Below are 18,090 nucleotides of genomic sequence, written 5' to 3'. Positions count from 1 at the left end.
AGGTTTTAAAACTCCATTCATTACCTGTTGTTTTCTTTAAGGTCTGTTTAATGCCTTTTGCTAACTATAAGTTCCAGAGATATATTTACAGATTTGTAATCCCTTCTTTAGACAAATATTAGGAGGAAGAAACATTTTTTAAATAATTTGTCTGGATTTTACTTGAACTGTGTAGATTTTTGGTCTCTAACACCTCCTTGTCACCTACTTGCCAGACTCACTCTTCAAAATTCCAGCTTTTCTTTCTCGTGTCCTATGTTCTCTTTGTCCCTGAGCTCTTCCTGCACCGTGAAAATCTGTCAGGTGAAAAACCTCCAAGAGCAGTTCATATGCTCTTTCAGAAACTGGGAATTTAAGTAAACAAAGCCAATTTAAAAATTAATTGCTTTAAGTAAAATAGGAGGTTCTATTTTTGTTGGGCGATGCTTTTATTTTTTAAGAAATACTTTCTTCTAGTGTTTAAAATTTATTGCCAGTTTCAATAAACAGTAGAGCTTTCCAATGTGAAAATGAGTATATTTCACAGAAGTTTTCCTTTCTAGCCTTTCTGCTCTTTTTTCATGCAGTGTCTGTTTAGAAGATAAACAGATTATTTAATAAATGAAACCTCAGCCTACTCCCATTGATGTGGCAGGCTTCACATTTCAGGACAGAAATATGTTTAAAAGCAGATGTCTGCTGGTGCAGTATGTACCAGGGGTGTAAGGGCAGGCTCACCAAAGCCACCACAGCCTAGATAGGTGATGTAGAAGTGGGAACCTCTGGATGTAGTTACTGAGATAGTTGTCTGAGTCCAGCTACTTACAGGCAGGTGTCCATACCAGAAGGAGCTTGTACATCCAGTTCCCTTCCAACAACCGCTCTGTGGAAAGTTAAATGATTTCATTTCTGGCACATTTTGCAAGCTCTAAATTCACCTTACACACAGGGAGTCATTCCTCTGCATTGTAGGTCTGATGCTGTGCCGATATGGAAGAGTGCCCGTGTGGTTATTCCAAGGCACTTTGATGGGAAAGCAAATCTAATTGTGTCTGTGATTACTTTCAGTCTCAAGATTATGAAAAATATTTTCAACGGTGCCCCTTGACTTTGTAAATATGGGGTGCATATGTGTTTTGTCTGTGTGTGGCACGAGGGAATAATGATAATTTCATTATGCAGAATAAGATTTTCTCTAAGCCAACCATTTAGTACTTAATTCTCTACCTCCAAAGAACTGCAGTTCATCTAAGGTTTCTGGCGTGATTGTGGTCTACCATGTGTAGCCCTGAAGTGCCATGAAGGCAAGAAAGACGTCTTTACTCCCACTACTTCCAAAACACTTTCCCAGATGTTGCACCCAGACCCGGAGGAATAAATACACAGTACAGGGTTTCCAACTCTTGCAGCCAGCCCAGTCCCCAGCAGAGGGAACAACAGTTTGTTGCTGGTGATGCCCCATGTCTTTTGGGAAGTGTGTCTGAAGCTGGTCGTGACCATCCTGTCCTTGTCAGGGCAACCTTTGATTGGAAACCCAGTCTCTGAGAGTGCAGCATGCTCAAAACTGCATATAAGCATCGTAAAAGCCTTCTAAAAAATGTTTGATTCAGGTTTTCTTCTTTCCTGCTTTCTTTTTTTTCATGCAGAAAAGCAAATGAGCTAGATCCTGAAAATAAGTGTTTTCAAAACTCTTCACTTTTTTGCAAATAAGCAGTTACAAAAGTGGGTAAATTCTACAAAAACTTCTTGTTTCATGGGAAAGCAAAAAGATCTGATGAATCCTGTGTAGAATAAAGAGTTATTTTCTGCACTTCAGTGTTTCCTCCACATAGGATATGAAAGAGTGGCATTTTGGTAACATTCATGAGCTTTCCTCTAGTCCCTTGTCATGAATATTTTTGTCACTTAATATCTTTCTATAGTATTATATATAGTTAATATGCTTTTTATTGTGATAAAAATTGGTATATCTTCTTTTGGAAAGTTTAATTCCATTTCCAACTCACTTAAATGGGAGGTGGATTTTTTAGTGCTCTGTTTCTATACACAGCTCAGCACACCAGTGCCCATCCTCTGCTTAAGACTGGCTTCTAGCACAGTGCAAACACCAAATAATGAGTTGTGCAAAACTGTGTGAGGCAAAGCTCATCGCTTGGAGCCTTTTAGTGGTTTTTTTATTAGGTTTTTTTAATTATTATTATTTCTTTTGCAGGTTTTCATTGTTGATTTGGTTTTTTGTTTTTTGGTTTTTTTTTTCCAAAAAACAAAAGGAAGGTCTAAGTTTCACACTTAGAAACATGAGTGTTTCTCTTGATGAACGTGGTGGAGCAATGCCGGGAGGAATGAAGTACCAGCACTGAGGGCAGATGGGTAGGGACGTGGGACTTACTTGGTGTCTCCCTTGGAGTTGTAGACCACAGTGAAAAAAAGTTGTTTTAGTTGAGGCTGGCCAGACTAAAGCCCAAACCTACAGCAACCCAGTTAAAGAGAGTAAATGTGCAGGTCTGCTGGCACCCTCCATACACTTGGCTGGTGATGAAGTTATGGCTCTGTTGCATCACCTTTCCCAAATACTTTAGTGAGTGAAGGCTGCTATAAGAAGTGAAATCTCAGTCTTTTCCCACAGCACTGGAAATTAAATAGTCCCATATATTTGCTATGGCTGTTGCGAAGAAGAAAACGTCATGTCATCTTCCACAACAGATTTATATATATATATATATGTATTTGTATATGCACTTAATATATACTTAAAAACTTATATATACACACGTCATTCAGGAATCAAATTTCAGGATGGTTAATAAAACAATATTTTTCATAAACTGTTGGGATTTGGTCTGGCTCCTGGATTCAGGTGCACAGGAAGAGGCCTTTTACATTTCCAAATGTTTTATTTTTCTATTTTTACAAGAGTTAAAATTTATCATACTGCATCAGCAGCACCCTTGGTAATGTACGTAACTAATCCTTGTCGCCGAGCATTAATTCATTCATATGTCACATAGTACCTGGTAGGGCCCATTCTGCAGCAAAGTCTCTGCCGAAGCCCCAAAAAGAGAAAATTTGGAATTTGCTTGGATTCCCTCTTTCTTTCTTTTCTGTGTATATGGTTACAGAGCAGACCAGAGACTGATACGGGTTTACCTTCTTAAATTACGGCAAATTGAATTTTGTGATTTTAGTCCCAACAGCTTTTTTGCTGGGATTTGTATTTAAATAGTGTCAGCCTGGGACGGCTGTATACCTAGAGTGGCATGTGGGACAATAGTAGTAGAAGGAAAGAAGTCAGGTTGCCGACCAAGTGCTGGTCTTGCAGAGGGAGTGAGAAGGGCCGGGACGGCAAAAAAGATCAAAGCTCATCAGTGCAGTGAAATGAAAACGTGTTCATTTGTTTTGATGTGAAAAGAGGACTCGCACCTGAATTATCACAAGTGGAGTTTGTAAATAATGAGTTCAAGGGCTTTCAAGCCAAAGTGTAATGAAGTCCTGTCTCTTCTTCTAGAGTGGAAGTTGTCACTGTATATTTGAACTGAAGAAATTGTTTTGTTCCCAGTTTCCACATGAGGAAACCATGTCCCTGTGCTTTGCCTAAGTCAGACCAAGAACAAGAAATAAAAACCTGCACTTCAAGACGTGTCCCAGGCAGCACAGTATGTTCCTGTTCTGCTTGTAGAAATTGTTTTGCCAGACTTGCTCAACTTAAACGAAACTAATCTCTTCCCGGAAAGATACTTTATTTGCATATTTTGACAATACTGGAACATAAAAGTCAAATTGCCTATGTTCACCAAAAGAGAGAGAGTGAATTAGTAACTGCATTAAGTAAATAATTGAATTAGATTTTTGCATCAAAATGATTGAAAATATTTCAAATTTTTAAAGGGTTTAAGCTAAGATCTAGAACTTCTATTACAGAAGGTACAGTGTTCCTAGTATGTAAGTCATAGCCTTGCTGTTCACTCTCAGCAGTTTTGGGAAAGCTGATGCTCTCTGGTTTGGTTTTCCTGCCTGCAGAATAGACTTGATACTTGTTACACATTACTACTGTGAAGAAAGACTTTTATGAGGGATTACATTTTCAAAAAAGCTTTATAAGGCACTTCAGAGTTGTAAAGTGCTTGATAAGTGCTCTATTTTTTCATTAAAAAATTATACTAATAAACATATCACATAAAATGTAAGAATTGTCATTTTTCCATTTCCCCCATGTCTGAAAGCTAAGCTCCCGTGTTCCTCTGGGAGTGCCTGAGGATGTTCATTATCACATAGTGTTTTTGCTGTTAAAAGATTCCTTTCTGCCTGAAATTTCTTATTTTTAGTAGAAATGCAAAATCTAATCAGCCATCATTTGTGGCTTTCAATGTGCAGTATCTTCTCTCGGAGTTCTGTCAGTGTGGCTGCAGTAGGACTGTCCCATATGCTTCAGAACAATTCTGGTGTTTACATGGGAGCTGAAAACAGCTGACATAAATACTACACATTACATATATTGCATAACATCCTGTAGCAGAAACCAAACCAGGAATAACCAGGAGATGTCCTCAACCCTGCAAAACTGCAGATCTGTTCACTTTGACTAGAAAATGTAGCATATCAGACATAGGCAGAGGCATGCTTGCTGGCTTACTTATTTTCTTCCAATTTGTTTCAGGCTGAATCCTTATGACCTCACTCTGTTTTTATATGAGGAATACTTCTCCAAAATAATGACAGTAGAAACTTGGGGCATAAAGAGGTATATACCAGAACTGGGCATGTTCCACCTATTAAACTGTGCAAATTCACTAAAATCCATTGTATTTTGTGAACGAGGTAAGCAGTGTCATCTCCTCCATGCCCCCATCCTCCCTGTCTGGAATTAGTACACAAATCTATACATCAGGTTTTGTTTCCATGTCCTTTCTAACTTCATCTTTCACAGAGTGATGAAAGCTTAAACAGAGAAGAAATCTGACTAGATTGCTAAACCTTTACCCCTGAACAGTCCCCTATGTTTATTTCCTCGTTGTCTCCTATTTGGAATGAAAGTGTTAGCAATGTTTCAAAATGCTGCATGCCACTGCAGGAAGGAGCTGCAGAGATGTGACATAATAGCTCAAGAGTCATGGTGACAATTCCATGTGCAGAAAAAAATTGATAGATAGGGATGTCTGAAGAGGACATAAATTAGAAGGGACATGGCACTTATCTGTAATACCAGAAAGAGTTGATGCCAGAGGAAGAGAACTGTTTACAGCTTGAGCACTGGGATATTTTCTGTCCTGGAAGTAGACAGCGTTACCTCATGGTTGCCAAGAGCCTGCTAAATTGCTAGATAAATAAAACTTAAATATTTAATACACAAATGAAAAGAACTGCAAGTGTGCAGGGCATACATGGGGGCATCTGCAGTTGCAGTAACTAATGTTCCTTGCCTAAGGAATGAATATAAGCCCAGTTCTGTTTCCTGGAGTTCCAGAACAGTTTCCCTGTTGGCAGAATAGCCCATAAGTATTTACATGGTGGTTTTGTGGTGTCTGTGTTTGAAACATCTGGTCTGGCATCAAATACAGATACCAGCTAGTTGATAGGCAGAGGATAACTGCTGAGAAGCATCCCATGTGGGAAGTTCTGCACAGCACAGAACAGATCCTGGTCCCTTCGTCTTTTACATGGCATGTGTAGGGCTGGTACCTACACAGAGTTTTTAAAATAAGGAATACAAGAATGTAATCAGGTTATAAAGTAAAAGTTTGAGAGATTTATTTCCCTGGGTGAATGGTCTTCCAGATGTCAGGGTACATGAATAAAGATATGGGAAGACAGGTGTTGGGCTGTGTGAAGGGTGAAAAATTTGGAAATGGTTGAACAGTGTTCATTATTCATCATTATTAATTCAATATTTGAGGAATTTTGGAGGATTTAATGAGCCGCAGTTTTAACCATAATCTTAAGTGCCTAAGTGAGAGGAGTCATGGTAGATTAGGAAAATCAATGGTTTCTCGCATCTAGACTACAAAAGGCATGGTTTTGGAGGGCTCTTAGAAATAGATGTTGTGTTAATTGAAGATTGGAAAGTGACTACTCCTATTTGGAGCATTGGCTCATCCCTTCAAAATTTCGTAATTAACCCTCCCAAATAATAGAAAATACTCACTTTTTAGACAGAGAATTGTCTAGAAATAGTTTTTCATGCTCCAGAGTCCTGCTTGATCTATGTAAATGGCTGATGTGTACTGTTCACTGTCCATGTATTGCAGGACAAAGCTGCAGAATAGTATCAGAATTTCTCTGTGTTTTGGGATATTTTTGTCAGGTTTCAGGACAAAACAATAGAGCTCTCAAAGGCATGTGCAAAAGTAGAGGGCCAGCAAATACTCACAGGTTCAGGCATCTATTTTTAAATTGATAGGTTCTTTAAATCCACAGATTCAGAATATTGAACTAACAGGATTTTATCTTCTTCCTGTTTTCCTTTTCTCCTCCTCCTAATTACCGCATGTTTTTAGTCTCTTTCTGCAGCTCTTCTTGCTTCCAATTTCCCAAAACTGTCTACTGTTTTGACTTCTTCATTCCTGTGTTTCCACCACCCCAGGCAAAACTCACACAGCCTGCATTTGCTCCTTAAAGCTGAATGAGAATTTGAGTGTCTGGGTGCATGAGGAGTCAAAATGTGCCCATATTTTAAGCCCAAGAGTTTCTTAAACTCAAGTGCTCTCACGGAGACAGAAGTGTCTGAGTCAGAATGGTTGAGTGTTTGACTTCAACTCCACTGCAATCCAGTCTTGAAATGCAGGTAGATAGATAGAGATATTTTGTCCACCTTCTCACACGCTACTCTCTGGATTGCCCTGCTGAGGCCCAGCTTCTCTCTGTTGGTTGCGCTGAGGATTTCAGCCATCAGTGCTCAAGATCTCATCAGGCAAAGCTGGTGTGGGGTAGCTGACACCAACTTCTCAGTTTGTAGCATTTCTGCTCCTGCTGGTCCTTTCTCTATCATTTGAACTCCTGGGTCTTCTGATTTTGACAAACTCAAGTCTTCATGTCTGGGATGACACCAAACAAAAGGTTAAGAGTTAGTATATGTATATGAAAGATTTTTTTTTTTCTAGTACTTGGGCATGCACAGATAATGTAGTTGTAGAGAAAAGTACAAGTACTATTCTTTCCCTAAAAATAAGACTTGCGTAGAATGTTGATTAACCTTAATGAACAATCGTATCTTTCACAGTTGTCTTTACAGTGGCCTTTTTAAAGTGCATATGAGTGAATGTCTTCACGTTAATGTTACTTTGGCTGGTTTTTTTTCTTTCTTACACTAAACATGTAAATTTAATTGAAAACAAGGAGAGGTTCTCCTAGATTGAGCTTGTAAGAGTGAGTCTCTTTCAGTGGAGTAAATACCTTGCAAGGAATGTCGTCAGTCCTGTCTCTTTCACATAGCTCTGTGAGGGCTGGGTAGGCAGGACTCACTGAGGAGGGACGCTGGAAGCAACATGTGGGAACTCCAGCTGAGTGATCTGCATTCACATCCTTCCATCAGCTGGCTTTTATTTCTTACCTGAAATTATACTGTTTTAATGGATGAACAAAAAAAAAAAAAATGTTTCTAGTATTTCTCATGCAAACCATCCCTTTCTGCATTGGGTTCTGTTTTCTGCTGAGGGAAGGAAGATCTAGAATTCTGTGTACCAAGGGGAAAGATTTCATGGATATCTTTAATATCATTATTAGTGATCTAGACAAGGAGGTCGAGTGCACCCTTAGTAAGTTTGCAGATGACACCAAGCTGGGCAGGAGTGTTGATCTGCTGGAGGGTAGGAAGGCTCTGCAGAGGGGTCTGGACAGGCTGGGTTCTTGGGCCAAGGCCAGCTGTTTGAGAGTCAGCAAGACTTAAGTGCTGGATCCTACACTTGGATCACAACAACCCCATGCAACGCTACAGGGTGGGGGAAGAGAGGCTGGAAAGCTGCCCAGCAACAAAGGATTTGGGGGTGCTGATCAACAGCAGCTGAACATGAGCCAGCAGTGCCCAGGTGGTTGAGAAGGCCAATGGCATCCTGTCCAATATCAGTAATAGTGTGGCCAGCAGGACCAGGGCAGTGCTTGTGCCCCTGCACTTGGCGCTGGTGAGGCTACACCTTGAATCCTGTGTTGAATTTTGTCCTTCTCACTAAAAGAATGACATTGAGCTGCTGGAGTGTGTCCAGAGAAGGGCAGTGAAGGGCAGTGGAGGTGGTGAAGCGTGTGGGCACAAGTCTTACTAGGAATGGCTGAGAGAAGTGGGGTTCCTCAGCCTGGAGAAAGAGAGGGTTGGGCAGAACATTTTTGCTTTCTACAAATACCTGAAAGGAAGTTGTTGCAAGGTGGGAGTCGGTCTCTTCTCCCAGATAATAAGCGATAGGACAAAAGGTAATGGCTTCCAGTTACACCAAGGTTGCACCAAGATAGGTTTAGATTGGATGTTAGGAAAAAATTCCTCACCCTGGTTGTCCAGTGAAGTAATTGGGTCTCCATCCCTGAAGATGTTTAAATTTTTTTTTAAGTAAGAATCCAGAGCCTAAGAAATATCTGTTGTCTGAAAGTGTCTGTGGTCAAAGAAGCTAACCGAGGTAGTATCTGGTGAACAAGAGTTTAAAAGTGTGTTGAGGTATGGCCAGGACAAGCCCCGCACTTGGAAAATGTTGATGTGGTGTGACAAGAGCGTTGGAATCAACCTGCCAAGTTGGACGGGGGTACTGCTATATTTGTACAGTGCTCTGCACCAACTGTTTGTGGCAAGAATATCTATGTAAGACAGTTTGGTGACGAATTTGAGCACATTTTGTAGCACTGCGTCATTGGCGAGAGTGCGCATCCCACCATCTGCCGTGTAGCTTGTGCCTGCTTGTCCAGCTCCCAGCAGCTGCTGGATTTGAGATGCCCAACACTGTGGCCACCCGCTGGCAGTGAGCACTATTTGGTGCTCTGTGCTTGGTTGGGGAGTACAAAATTGTCTAGTCTGAGTTGCTGCTGGTGCAACTACAGCTTGTGGTCAGAGTCCTGATTGCTGGGTTCTCCTCACAGCAACTGTTTCCCACTGTCATTTGACATCAAAACTGCAGCACAGCCCAGATGGTGCACAGAAGGTACCAGCCCAAGGAGCTCCAATGTTGCTGACAACCTCACTGACATGTCATGCTGATGTCTGTACAGCACTCAATTTCCTTACAGAGGCCATTTCAGCTGGATTTTTCAGGGCTGTTTGAACTTTGTGATTATACTCTTACGTGGGAATTTACTTTTGAAACCAAGGGCTCTCTGCAAAGCATTAATTGACTTTTGAAGAGATGCAAGGAGGGAGGTTCTGCCTACAAAAAAGCAAGTGTTGCATCACTGGTTCATGTAATTGAAATAGTTTCCTGCAAGCTGCTCATGATTCATACAAGATAATGAACAACTGAAGAATGATTGTGCCTAGCAAAGGAAACAGTTATTGCAGAGATGCTCTTTTGTTGTCCAGGTTGTGATTAGGTGGTTTCAGAAGGGGAAGTAAAATTTTAGACACACAAAAGGAAGATAAATACGGACCTCACACAGTTTCCTTTCCTCAGTTTTGGTTTATGATGAACTGTGAGATCAAGGTAACTGCCAAGAGCATTTCTGTAGACACCAAAGGTGAGTGATAGAAGTCATAAAGAAGTATAGCCTAAAAACACGGCAAAAATGGGATTTTAAACAGTTTTCTTTATGCCAGTACAAAATCTAGATTGATGTATTAATCTTCTCCTCTGACATGATACAACATCATTCTTACCCTTAAATATAAAGCAAGATAATGGGATTTTCCAAAAATCTACGTTAGCCCAAGTCTGAGCTCACTAAAGTAAATGGGCATTTATGAATAGTGTTGTGCAAGTCCCATGGCTAAGTACATTTAAGACTTGCACACCATTCCTAGTAATGTCTTTGGCAAAATGCATTTTACTGAAAGTAAGTGCAGTAAATAAAGAGGAGGTTCTGCAGATTGAATTTTTAAGTTTCATTGGGAAATCATAGTTGATTTTTATTAGCTTACTAAGAAATTAGTGCAGAGTGCTGTTTACACAAATAACCAGAAACCTTCACGAACATCGTAGAGTAATGGGAAGTCTGTCAGTCCATGGTAAATTGCAGAAATACCAGGTAATCTGGACATTTGGGGAGAAAGTGTAGCCTGACAAGATGAGGGTTGCAAACTTGTATGACAATCGTGAGAATAATAACACAGCCCGCTGTCCTGATGTTAATCCTTACATCACCCCTGCAAGGTAGGATCTATATTATTGCCTTAATCCTGTTGATTTTTGTAGTCATGTGAATGCCACAAGAATGATAAAACTCAAGGCTCTTTTCCTTATATTTAGCAGATCCAGTACCTCGTAATTGTGTAATTTGGCCTAAAGCAACCCCTAGGCAGTGCATGTTCACGGGAAGCGTGCAGAGGGGATTGTGGGGATTAATAACAACAAGGGGAAAGTCACAACCTGTTCTTCCCCCTTCCCCCCTTTCTTTTGTTTCTCCCAGGAGAAAAACCCTACAAATGTACCTGGGAAGGCTGCACCTGGAAGTTTGCTCGATCCGATGAACTGACGAGGCATTACCGCAAGCACACGGGAGTGAAGCCATTCAAGTGTGCAGACTGTGACCGCAGCTTCTCCCGCTCGGATCACTTGGCGCTCCACCGCCGCAGGCACATGCTGGTTTGAGAAACGCTACCTGTTCCAGCCGAGTTTAAGAGCTGGGTCTCTTAACCACCCACAGTGAATTCAGCAGGGCTGAATCCCCCTCTACAGTGTTAACAGGCAGGGCTTTCCCTGATGTCTGTAACAAAAAGTAATAACAGAAATTTTAAAAAAGCAGGAAAAGAAGTGCCACTCTTCTCCTCGCCATCTGAAGTTAACCCTGTCTGCCCCTCAGCATGGCTAATCCCTGAAAGTGTCATCACAATCACCTGGGAAATAGCAGCCGAGATCCTACAGGAATGGGCATTATTTTACATGCTGCATCCTTTGACAAAAAATGTTTATAGCTTGTATGTTTTCTCAGCTGCCAGACATTTTGTTCCTGAAAAATCACTGCTGACTGGAGGATAGATACCACGAACTGATGATGATGATGACAACGACGATGGTGATAATAATGATGATGATAAGAGCAAGACCGCTAGATCTGTATTATGCCATCTTTTCCCCTTGTTTTCAATACCATCTGGCCAGTGTCAGCCCTGCACCGGAGCTGTGCTACAGACAAAGCTGCATGTGAGTAGGCAAGAAGATTCTGCTGGAGAGGTCCCACTGCCAGAGCTGGAGGGTTGCTTGATCAGACTTCTGCAATAATGATGGTGGCATTTTAATATCATACCACAATTTGTCATTATGCCCTAGAGGACACCAGGCATTTAACTTTTTTCTTTTCTCTTTTTTTTTTTTTTCCTTCTTTTCTTGCGTTGTTGTTGTTGAAGTCTGTAAAATAAGCAAAGGGCAGCAGCATCCCTGCTGAAATACCATATTAAGTATCTGTATCTTACCGTGGACTTATTTAGATCCATTTTCTGAATCGTATAGAGAGATCCCACCTGAAAACTACTACCCTATTCTCAATGTGCCGTTTTCTTTCATGCAGGTATCCTCTTCCCCACAACTATTATTTAAACCCAAGGAAACAGTCAGATCTTGTACTTGCTGGTACCAAGGTTGGTGGTATATTCCATTTGTGAAATGGAATTGAATGTATCATCAAAACAAAACAGAGAAGAAACGGCTGCATCTCTTGCAGAGAAAAAGCAATAATGAATAAAGTGGCTCTTGAGACAATAATTTACTCCACACCAAGAGAGGTGGGGGGGGTATGTGGAAACAGCATGTAGGATTTAAGCATTTGAGTTACTCTTTTTGCTGTTTTCACTGACCTGCTAGGTGTCACAATTAAGTACTTTTATTTCCTTTAACATAATGCTTGTGTCTGGAAAGCAGGAAAGATAAAGTTGTTCAGGATGTAGTGGATGAACTGTAAGTAGGACAGAGAAATATTTCTGCAGTGGTGCTCTGCAAGACATTAGATTTCTCCCTGGGAGTTAGGGAATAACAAGTTTTTGCCAGCTGTCTAGTATGATATAAATGGCCCTCTATATGGGTACCAGTGGCTGCCTCTGCTGGGATTTTCAATCCAAGCCTTTTCAGATTAAATAAAAGGAAATTCTTGATCATTCCCATACAGCCCTATAATTGCAAACCAATTTGTATTAATTGAATTATGTTGGAAAGGGAGAAACTCTTAGTCATCAGTTATTCATGCAAACAGAACAGTGTTTTTCTGTTTTCTTTCCTCACAAGGATCTGCCTATTCAGCTAGATTTGACAAAGGGGAGGCTTGGCACTATTTTCTAAGTGTTGAGATTTTCACAGCTTAGGGATGAAAGATGTAAACATAAAGGTCTTTTGCAATGCATTTAATTATGAACATTTTGTTCAAGAATTGCACAGATTAAATTTGTGATGCCATTTGTTCATTTTTAAATGTTTGACCATCTCAGTTAATACCAGATTCCTGAAGTATATGTAGTAATGTTGGAGGGATTCTGAAATCAAGGTAATCTTTATGAAAAAACAACACAGAGTACTCATACAGATACAAAAGCAATTATAGTTAATTGAGGATTAATCTGACTGGGATAATACTTTATAATAGCATTCACAAGACCCCAGAGTTTGACTGTCTTTAAATATCCTTAATATTCCCCAATATGGATAGTTTAACAGCTCTCTGAAAGAACTTAGTACTGATAGAGCTCAGGCTTCCCACTGTTGAGTGGTCAGCAGAGAAACTCAACTCAAATTATTCACAGCTGTTGTGGGAAAAACACGTCTATCAGTTCCCATTGAACATGTTGGTGATCTACTTCCACCAAATTTGACGACATTCTAGAATCCATCTCCAAATCAGGGACAGAGCAGAGCTTCTGAATAGGCCATGAGGCATTGAAGGGCACCAGAATTGTGTCTTTGCCAGCAGCATTACTACTGTTGATTTTAAAAGCTGGTTGTCAAAATATTGTGTGTGAGGTGCTTCATGGATTATGTCTGAGGTTTGGTTTTTCAGTACTTCAGTATCATCCACTTAAATGCATCTGTCAGTGGTGGCATTTAGGGAAAGAAGTATGGTCAGGTAGAACTCGACTGATAAATTTTTTCTTCTGCCCAAGAATATTTTATCAACTTAATATTTGAATAGCAGTAATTCAGTTGAAGAACCAGTGGCATACAGAATTCCTTTAGGGATCTCTGATTTTTTTTTTTTTTTTAATTTTTTAATTATTATTATTTTAATTTTATTTTTTTTTTTTTTTAAAAAATTAAGTTTGCTTGAGCAGAAAATCTTACTGGGCATTCTGTTTGCATAGAGGAGGATGTGATGTTACTATCAAAGGCAGGGTGTAACTGGGATAGATCAGTGTTCCTCTTTAGGCTTCCCCTGTAGTCATGAAGACAGAGAAACTACAAGAGAAGTGGAGAGGCCCTAAATTTTAGTGTTCAGCTTTGAAATGCCCCGTGAAGGAGCATAGGTATGACAGACCCTGGAGAGGCTCATCTCCCTAGGCCAAGGTTGGTCTGTGTGAATCCTTGGTTTCTCAGTTGGTTGCCTGTTACTGTATGCATTGGAATCACTGCAACAGAAAGAGGGTCTGCTTTTATTCAAAGAACCTCAAAGTGGTAGAGGGTTAAAGCAGCCCTAATGCTGAGGGACACAGGCACAGTGTGGCAATGGTAGGAAAATGAAGCCCAAAGGTAAAGGAGCGTGTGCTGCATTTTGTTACTTCACAGGCAGGAGGTAGGTACATCCTCAACCTTTTCAGCACCCGTGCAAGAGCTTCTCATGTTGCCGTTACCTGTAGATGACTTCCACAACCAGCAGTAGTCCAGCACTAGCTTTCAAGTACACAGTATTGTTCATTCATACCAGCACCTGCAGGCTTTGATCCCAATTACTCCGTGGGGTTGTTTTGTGGTTTTTGTCCCCTTCAGAAGTATTTTAAGAGAAGTCACATGATGGGATGGGAGTGTTTGAATGTGGAGCTGATGCCCCCCAGATCCTCAGTGTGTCTTTGCCCTTATTGGCTGTGATTCAGACCTGCCAAGTTTCTGTGCTCATGCAGCAACCATGGGCAATAATTGCTCCAGGATAGTTTCCTTGAAAATCCTGATACCCCACCACAGATCTGTGACGTTTCATGGCTGTGGCGAAGGCTTGCATCATGTGTAGCATGCAGAAATATCAGATCTCATCCTGACATGATCCAGTAGGTCCATCTTAATTGAGCAGTTGGAATACACAAATATAGAGTGTCCCATTCCTTCAGAAAGACAGAAAGTTTAGTCCACCATACCGTGACATTGCATGTTACAGCTTGCAAGGGAAATTATGCCATGAAGTGTCAGATTTCATATATTTTTCAAAAGTTCTAAATGGATTTGTAAGGAAACCTCAGAAGCCAGCATTTTAGGAAAACAGCTTTGATACAGAACTTTTAAAAATTTTAATTGTGTAATTATCTTTTGAGCACCCCTTATATTCAGCACTGTAAAATTGGCTCATTGCAACGGCAGTTTTTACTTGGGGATGAAGATGCAGTATTCCTTATTCTCTCTCATGCTTACATAATTAATTAAATAGATTTAGGCTGGCTTGTATGTATGATTATTTGCTGGAGTAATGTTTAACAACATTAACAGTGTTGAAAATTACATCAGTGATGTTGATGTTTGGGTAAACTTGCAGTGCAGAGCATGGACAAAAAGCTGGACAGCCTTTCTCCCCTTTAATAATGAAAATAACAGTGATCGTAAGTCTCATTTTCCATTAGCCACATTGAAAATGTATTCTAGTTGCCATTTATAAATTTATCTTCTGATAATAAATGCTGTTTAATGTAAAAAAAAATCTCTTTCTCTTTTATTGAAGGTTGGTACCTCAAGATCAGAGTAAGTGTGACCAATAATATCCCACTTACTTTTAAGTTTGAATTTGGGTTTGGGAAGGTCCTTGCATGAAACTGCTTCTTCCACAGCAGTCAAGTGTTAAGATTGTTCAGTAAATCCATGCTACTCCCACATGCTCATCCTTACACTCATGCATATGAACCCCAGCTCTTCCAAGTGTCTCTACCAATATGCAGGTAGTAAATAAGTTTATTTAAAATTAAAATTTAGGAAGAAAAAAAAAAAAAAAGGCAGAAAAGAATTTTAAGTAAACACTGTAATAGAAAGTACTACCTTAAGAAACCAGCTTTTGTTATTGTGTTATGCCTTTGCCTGTGATACCTGACTGGAGAATTGCACAAAGAATTGCATTTTCAGTTTTTCTGTAGCATAGCAGTTGCTGTGTAATGTATGCTTATGACATTATGATTTAAAATGCTTAATTTCTCCACAATAAATCAGGTTTTGGCATAAAAATGTAGCTGTAAGGATACTGCATCTTTAGAAATCAAAGTAACTTGAAGGTATTTTACTATACTTGTAACAGTTAAAATATTCTGTAATACATGTGATAATGGAAAAGTATTTTCAAACTCACAGTTTTACATGGGGTGTTAAACAGCGTAAATGAAACACATTTTTAAACAATTCTTACCTTCAGTTTTCATCAGGAAGACTGTTTGGATAATGCCTTGCAAAGCTTAAACACAAAACACAAGAAGTGTTCTGTTTTATCAGAGCGTGTTTTCTCTGCAAAATGGAGTGGCCACTTCTTTGCTGTTTTGCAGATGTTGTGTGATATAGCAAAGTTATACTGAGTCCTTCAGTGTCAAATAAGTCTGCGCTCAATGTCTTTGACTGAATAAAGGAAAAAAAAAACACTTAAACAAAACGAAAACCATATGAAAGGTTTGGCGGTTTGTGATTTCTTTTTTCCTTCTGGCATTTTACAATGAACTGCAGATACAGGAATGGCAAACACTCATATGATTTTATTTCTTCTTGTATTTCCCCAACTACGGTGGATCCTGATTAAAGGTTGCAGAGCTGAAATAGGCAGCTGCTTTTTGCTGATTCCAGGGGAGTTTAGTCTTCTAGGTGCAGTAACATGTCAAGAATATCCATTGTAGCAGGACAGTTCTGACATTTAAAATACACATACACTTCAGTGAGAGAGCCTGAAATTTATTTTAAAGGTGAAACAGAAACTGAAAGTGCCTGTAATTAGAACTGATGGGATGTTCCTATACTTTTACACAGCAATAACTTAATGGGATTCTATTAACAATAAGGTGAAAATGAAATTTTACTTGGAGAACAATAATGCAACACAGAAACAAACACAAAGTGCCATTTGTATGTTCACATGTTGAGATACTGTGTTAGAGTTTTTAGTTATTTTCTCAGATAACATCTGTCATATATTTGTAAGAAGAAAATAAATCTTAGTTTACAAATGACTCGTACCTGTACTGATTCTCAGTAGGTGTGATTGGAGGTTGTTGTCAAAGCAGTGTTTTAGGGGATTTCTTCCCAATTTATGTTGGATATGCCCGCATATCCAAGGTATTCTCTAGCGAAGTAATCCAAAACCAGCAATAAGCCCAGTGGAGCTTTCTTTAGGGAATATAATAAAACAGGGATTCTCTTGAAAAATCATCTGCATTTAACTCTGGAAACACAAGAGTTCACCTTATGTGTCCTTTCTCTTCATCATGTAATGCTCATAGTATTTAATATCATCTTGTTTGATTTCATAAGTGGACAAAATATATCACTTATCTTTCTTTTGGGGACAAATGACTGAAAAATTGGGGACTGTCAGTCTAGACGCTATTTCAATAGCAAACAAGAAGTCAATATTCCTAAAATGAAGTATGAAGATTTTTATATTGAGTGGCCTAAACATTTGCATCAGTAGTCTAATTGATCTTACCAGAAAATGGCCAGCTGTGACTCTTGCACTCTTACTTTTTCTCAGTTTTTTTGTAAATATTAACTACTGCTAATGGACTCTTAAAATAGCAGTGTAATGCCAGCCCTCATGCTTCTTCTATTTTTAAAAATTAATTTATTGGAAATCAAAATGTAACTGGTTGTCCTGATGCCTTTGCCAAGGAAGATTGCTTTCCGTTCTCTGAATTTGTACCTGTCATTTATCCAGGCAAAATTTTGTATTTGAAAAATTCTGCATTTCATCTAAACTTCTGCTGCCATCAGTGGGTTGCTGCAAGAGTCTCACTGAGACTCATACACAGACGAAAGTGCAGGTGCAAAAACACCCCCACACCCCCCAAGAAAGTGCTCGTGGACACTCGTGAAACAATTAGATATTCATGCACAAGTTAATGACATCACAAGGTTGCTCGTTCAGTAACAAATTTAAACGTTAATCACTGGCAGAAATAATGCCATCAGAACATGCATATACTCATTCTGTTGTCCCAAACTTATCTCCAGGTATTAAGCACATAAAAGAATACAACTCATGCTAGGGGTTTCAGGAGAGCACCAGGAAATGTATTGTCAGAAGGACAAAGGAATCTAGTTTCTTACCCTGTACCTGAGCCCTTCTTGGAGAGGAGTGTTCAGTTCTTTGTTCTGGAGCAACACTACTAGGGAGGGGGCACCCTTAGAAAGCTGCCATTTTGGAAGGTTTGGCTGATTCCAGCCCTCCATATCTTAGTTCTTCAGTAGGGAAGGGCACCTTGTCTTCACCATCCCAAAATGAGACAGTTCTTTTCCCTTCATTCTGAAGAGCAAACTCTGAGTAAGGTGGGGTTTGTTTTGGGGTTTGTTTGTTTGTTTGTTTGTTTGTTTGTTTTTGGGGTTTTTTTTGTTGTTGTTGGTTTGGTTTGGTTTGTTTGGTGCTTTGTTTTTGTTTTTTTTTTTTTTTTTTTGTGTGTTTGTTTTGGTTTTACTTTTTGGGGGTTTTTGTTTTATTTGGGTTTGGGGTTTTTTTTTGCTTTGCCAGCATTATTCTATAGCAGCTCATGCTCACTGACTTTGAATTATGAAATAATTACCCCTGTGGTAACTTCTGTATTATTCAATACAGAGTTTTTCAGTCCTCCAGAGAAGCAGAACTGGGCATGTGAATTTTAGCGATTACAAAAATAAGAAAAAAAACAAA

General features: G+C 39.5%; 1 protein-coding gene across 5 annotated transcripts in view; it reads left to right on the top strand.

The window, feature by feature from the left end:
• KLF12 (KLF transcription factor 12) overlaps positions 1 to 17,822 on the top strand; it is a 242,837-nt gene extending 225,015 nt beyond the window's left edge. For all 5 annotated transcript variants that reach the window (XM_058419259.1, XM_040054936.2, XM_040054937.2 and 2 more), the window contains one exon: positions 10,507 to 17,822. In XM_058419259.1, the coding sequence (XP_058275242.1) occupies positions 10,507 to 10,688 (182 nt within the window). In that variant the 3' untranslated portion in view covers positions 10,689 to 17,822. The remainder of the gene's footprint in view (positions 1 to 10,506) is intronic.
• Positions 17,823 to 18,090: the final 268 nt, after the last annotated feature.

Source organism: Hirundo rustica, chromosome 2, assembly GCF_015227805.2.
Source record: "Hirundo rustica isolate bHirRus1 chromosome 2, bHirRus1.pri.v3, whole genome shotgun sequence".
Classification (NCBI taxonomy): Eukaryota; Metazoa; Chordata; class Aves; order Passeriformes; family Hirundinidae; genus Hirundo; species Hirundo rustica.
Note: the sequence above shows the minus strand (reverse complement) of the source record. Positions and strands in the feature narration are given on the sequence as shown.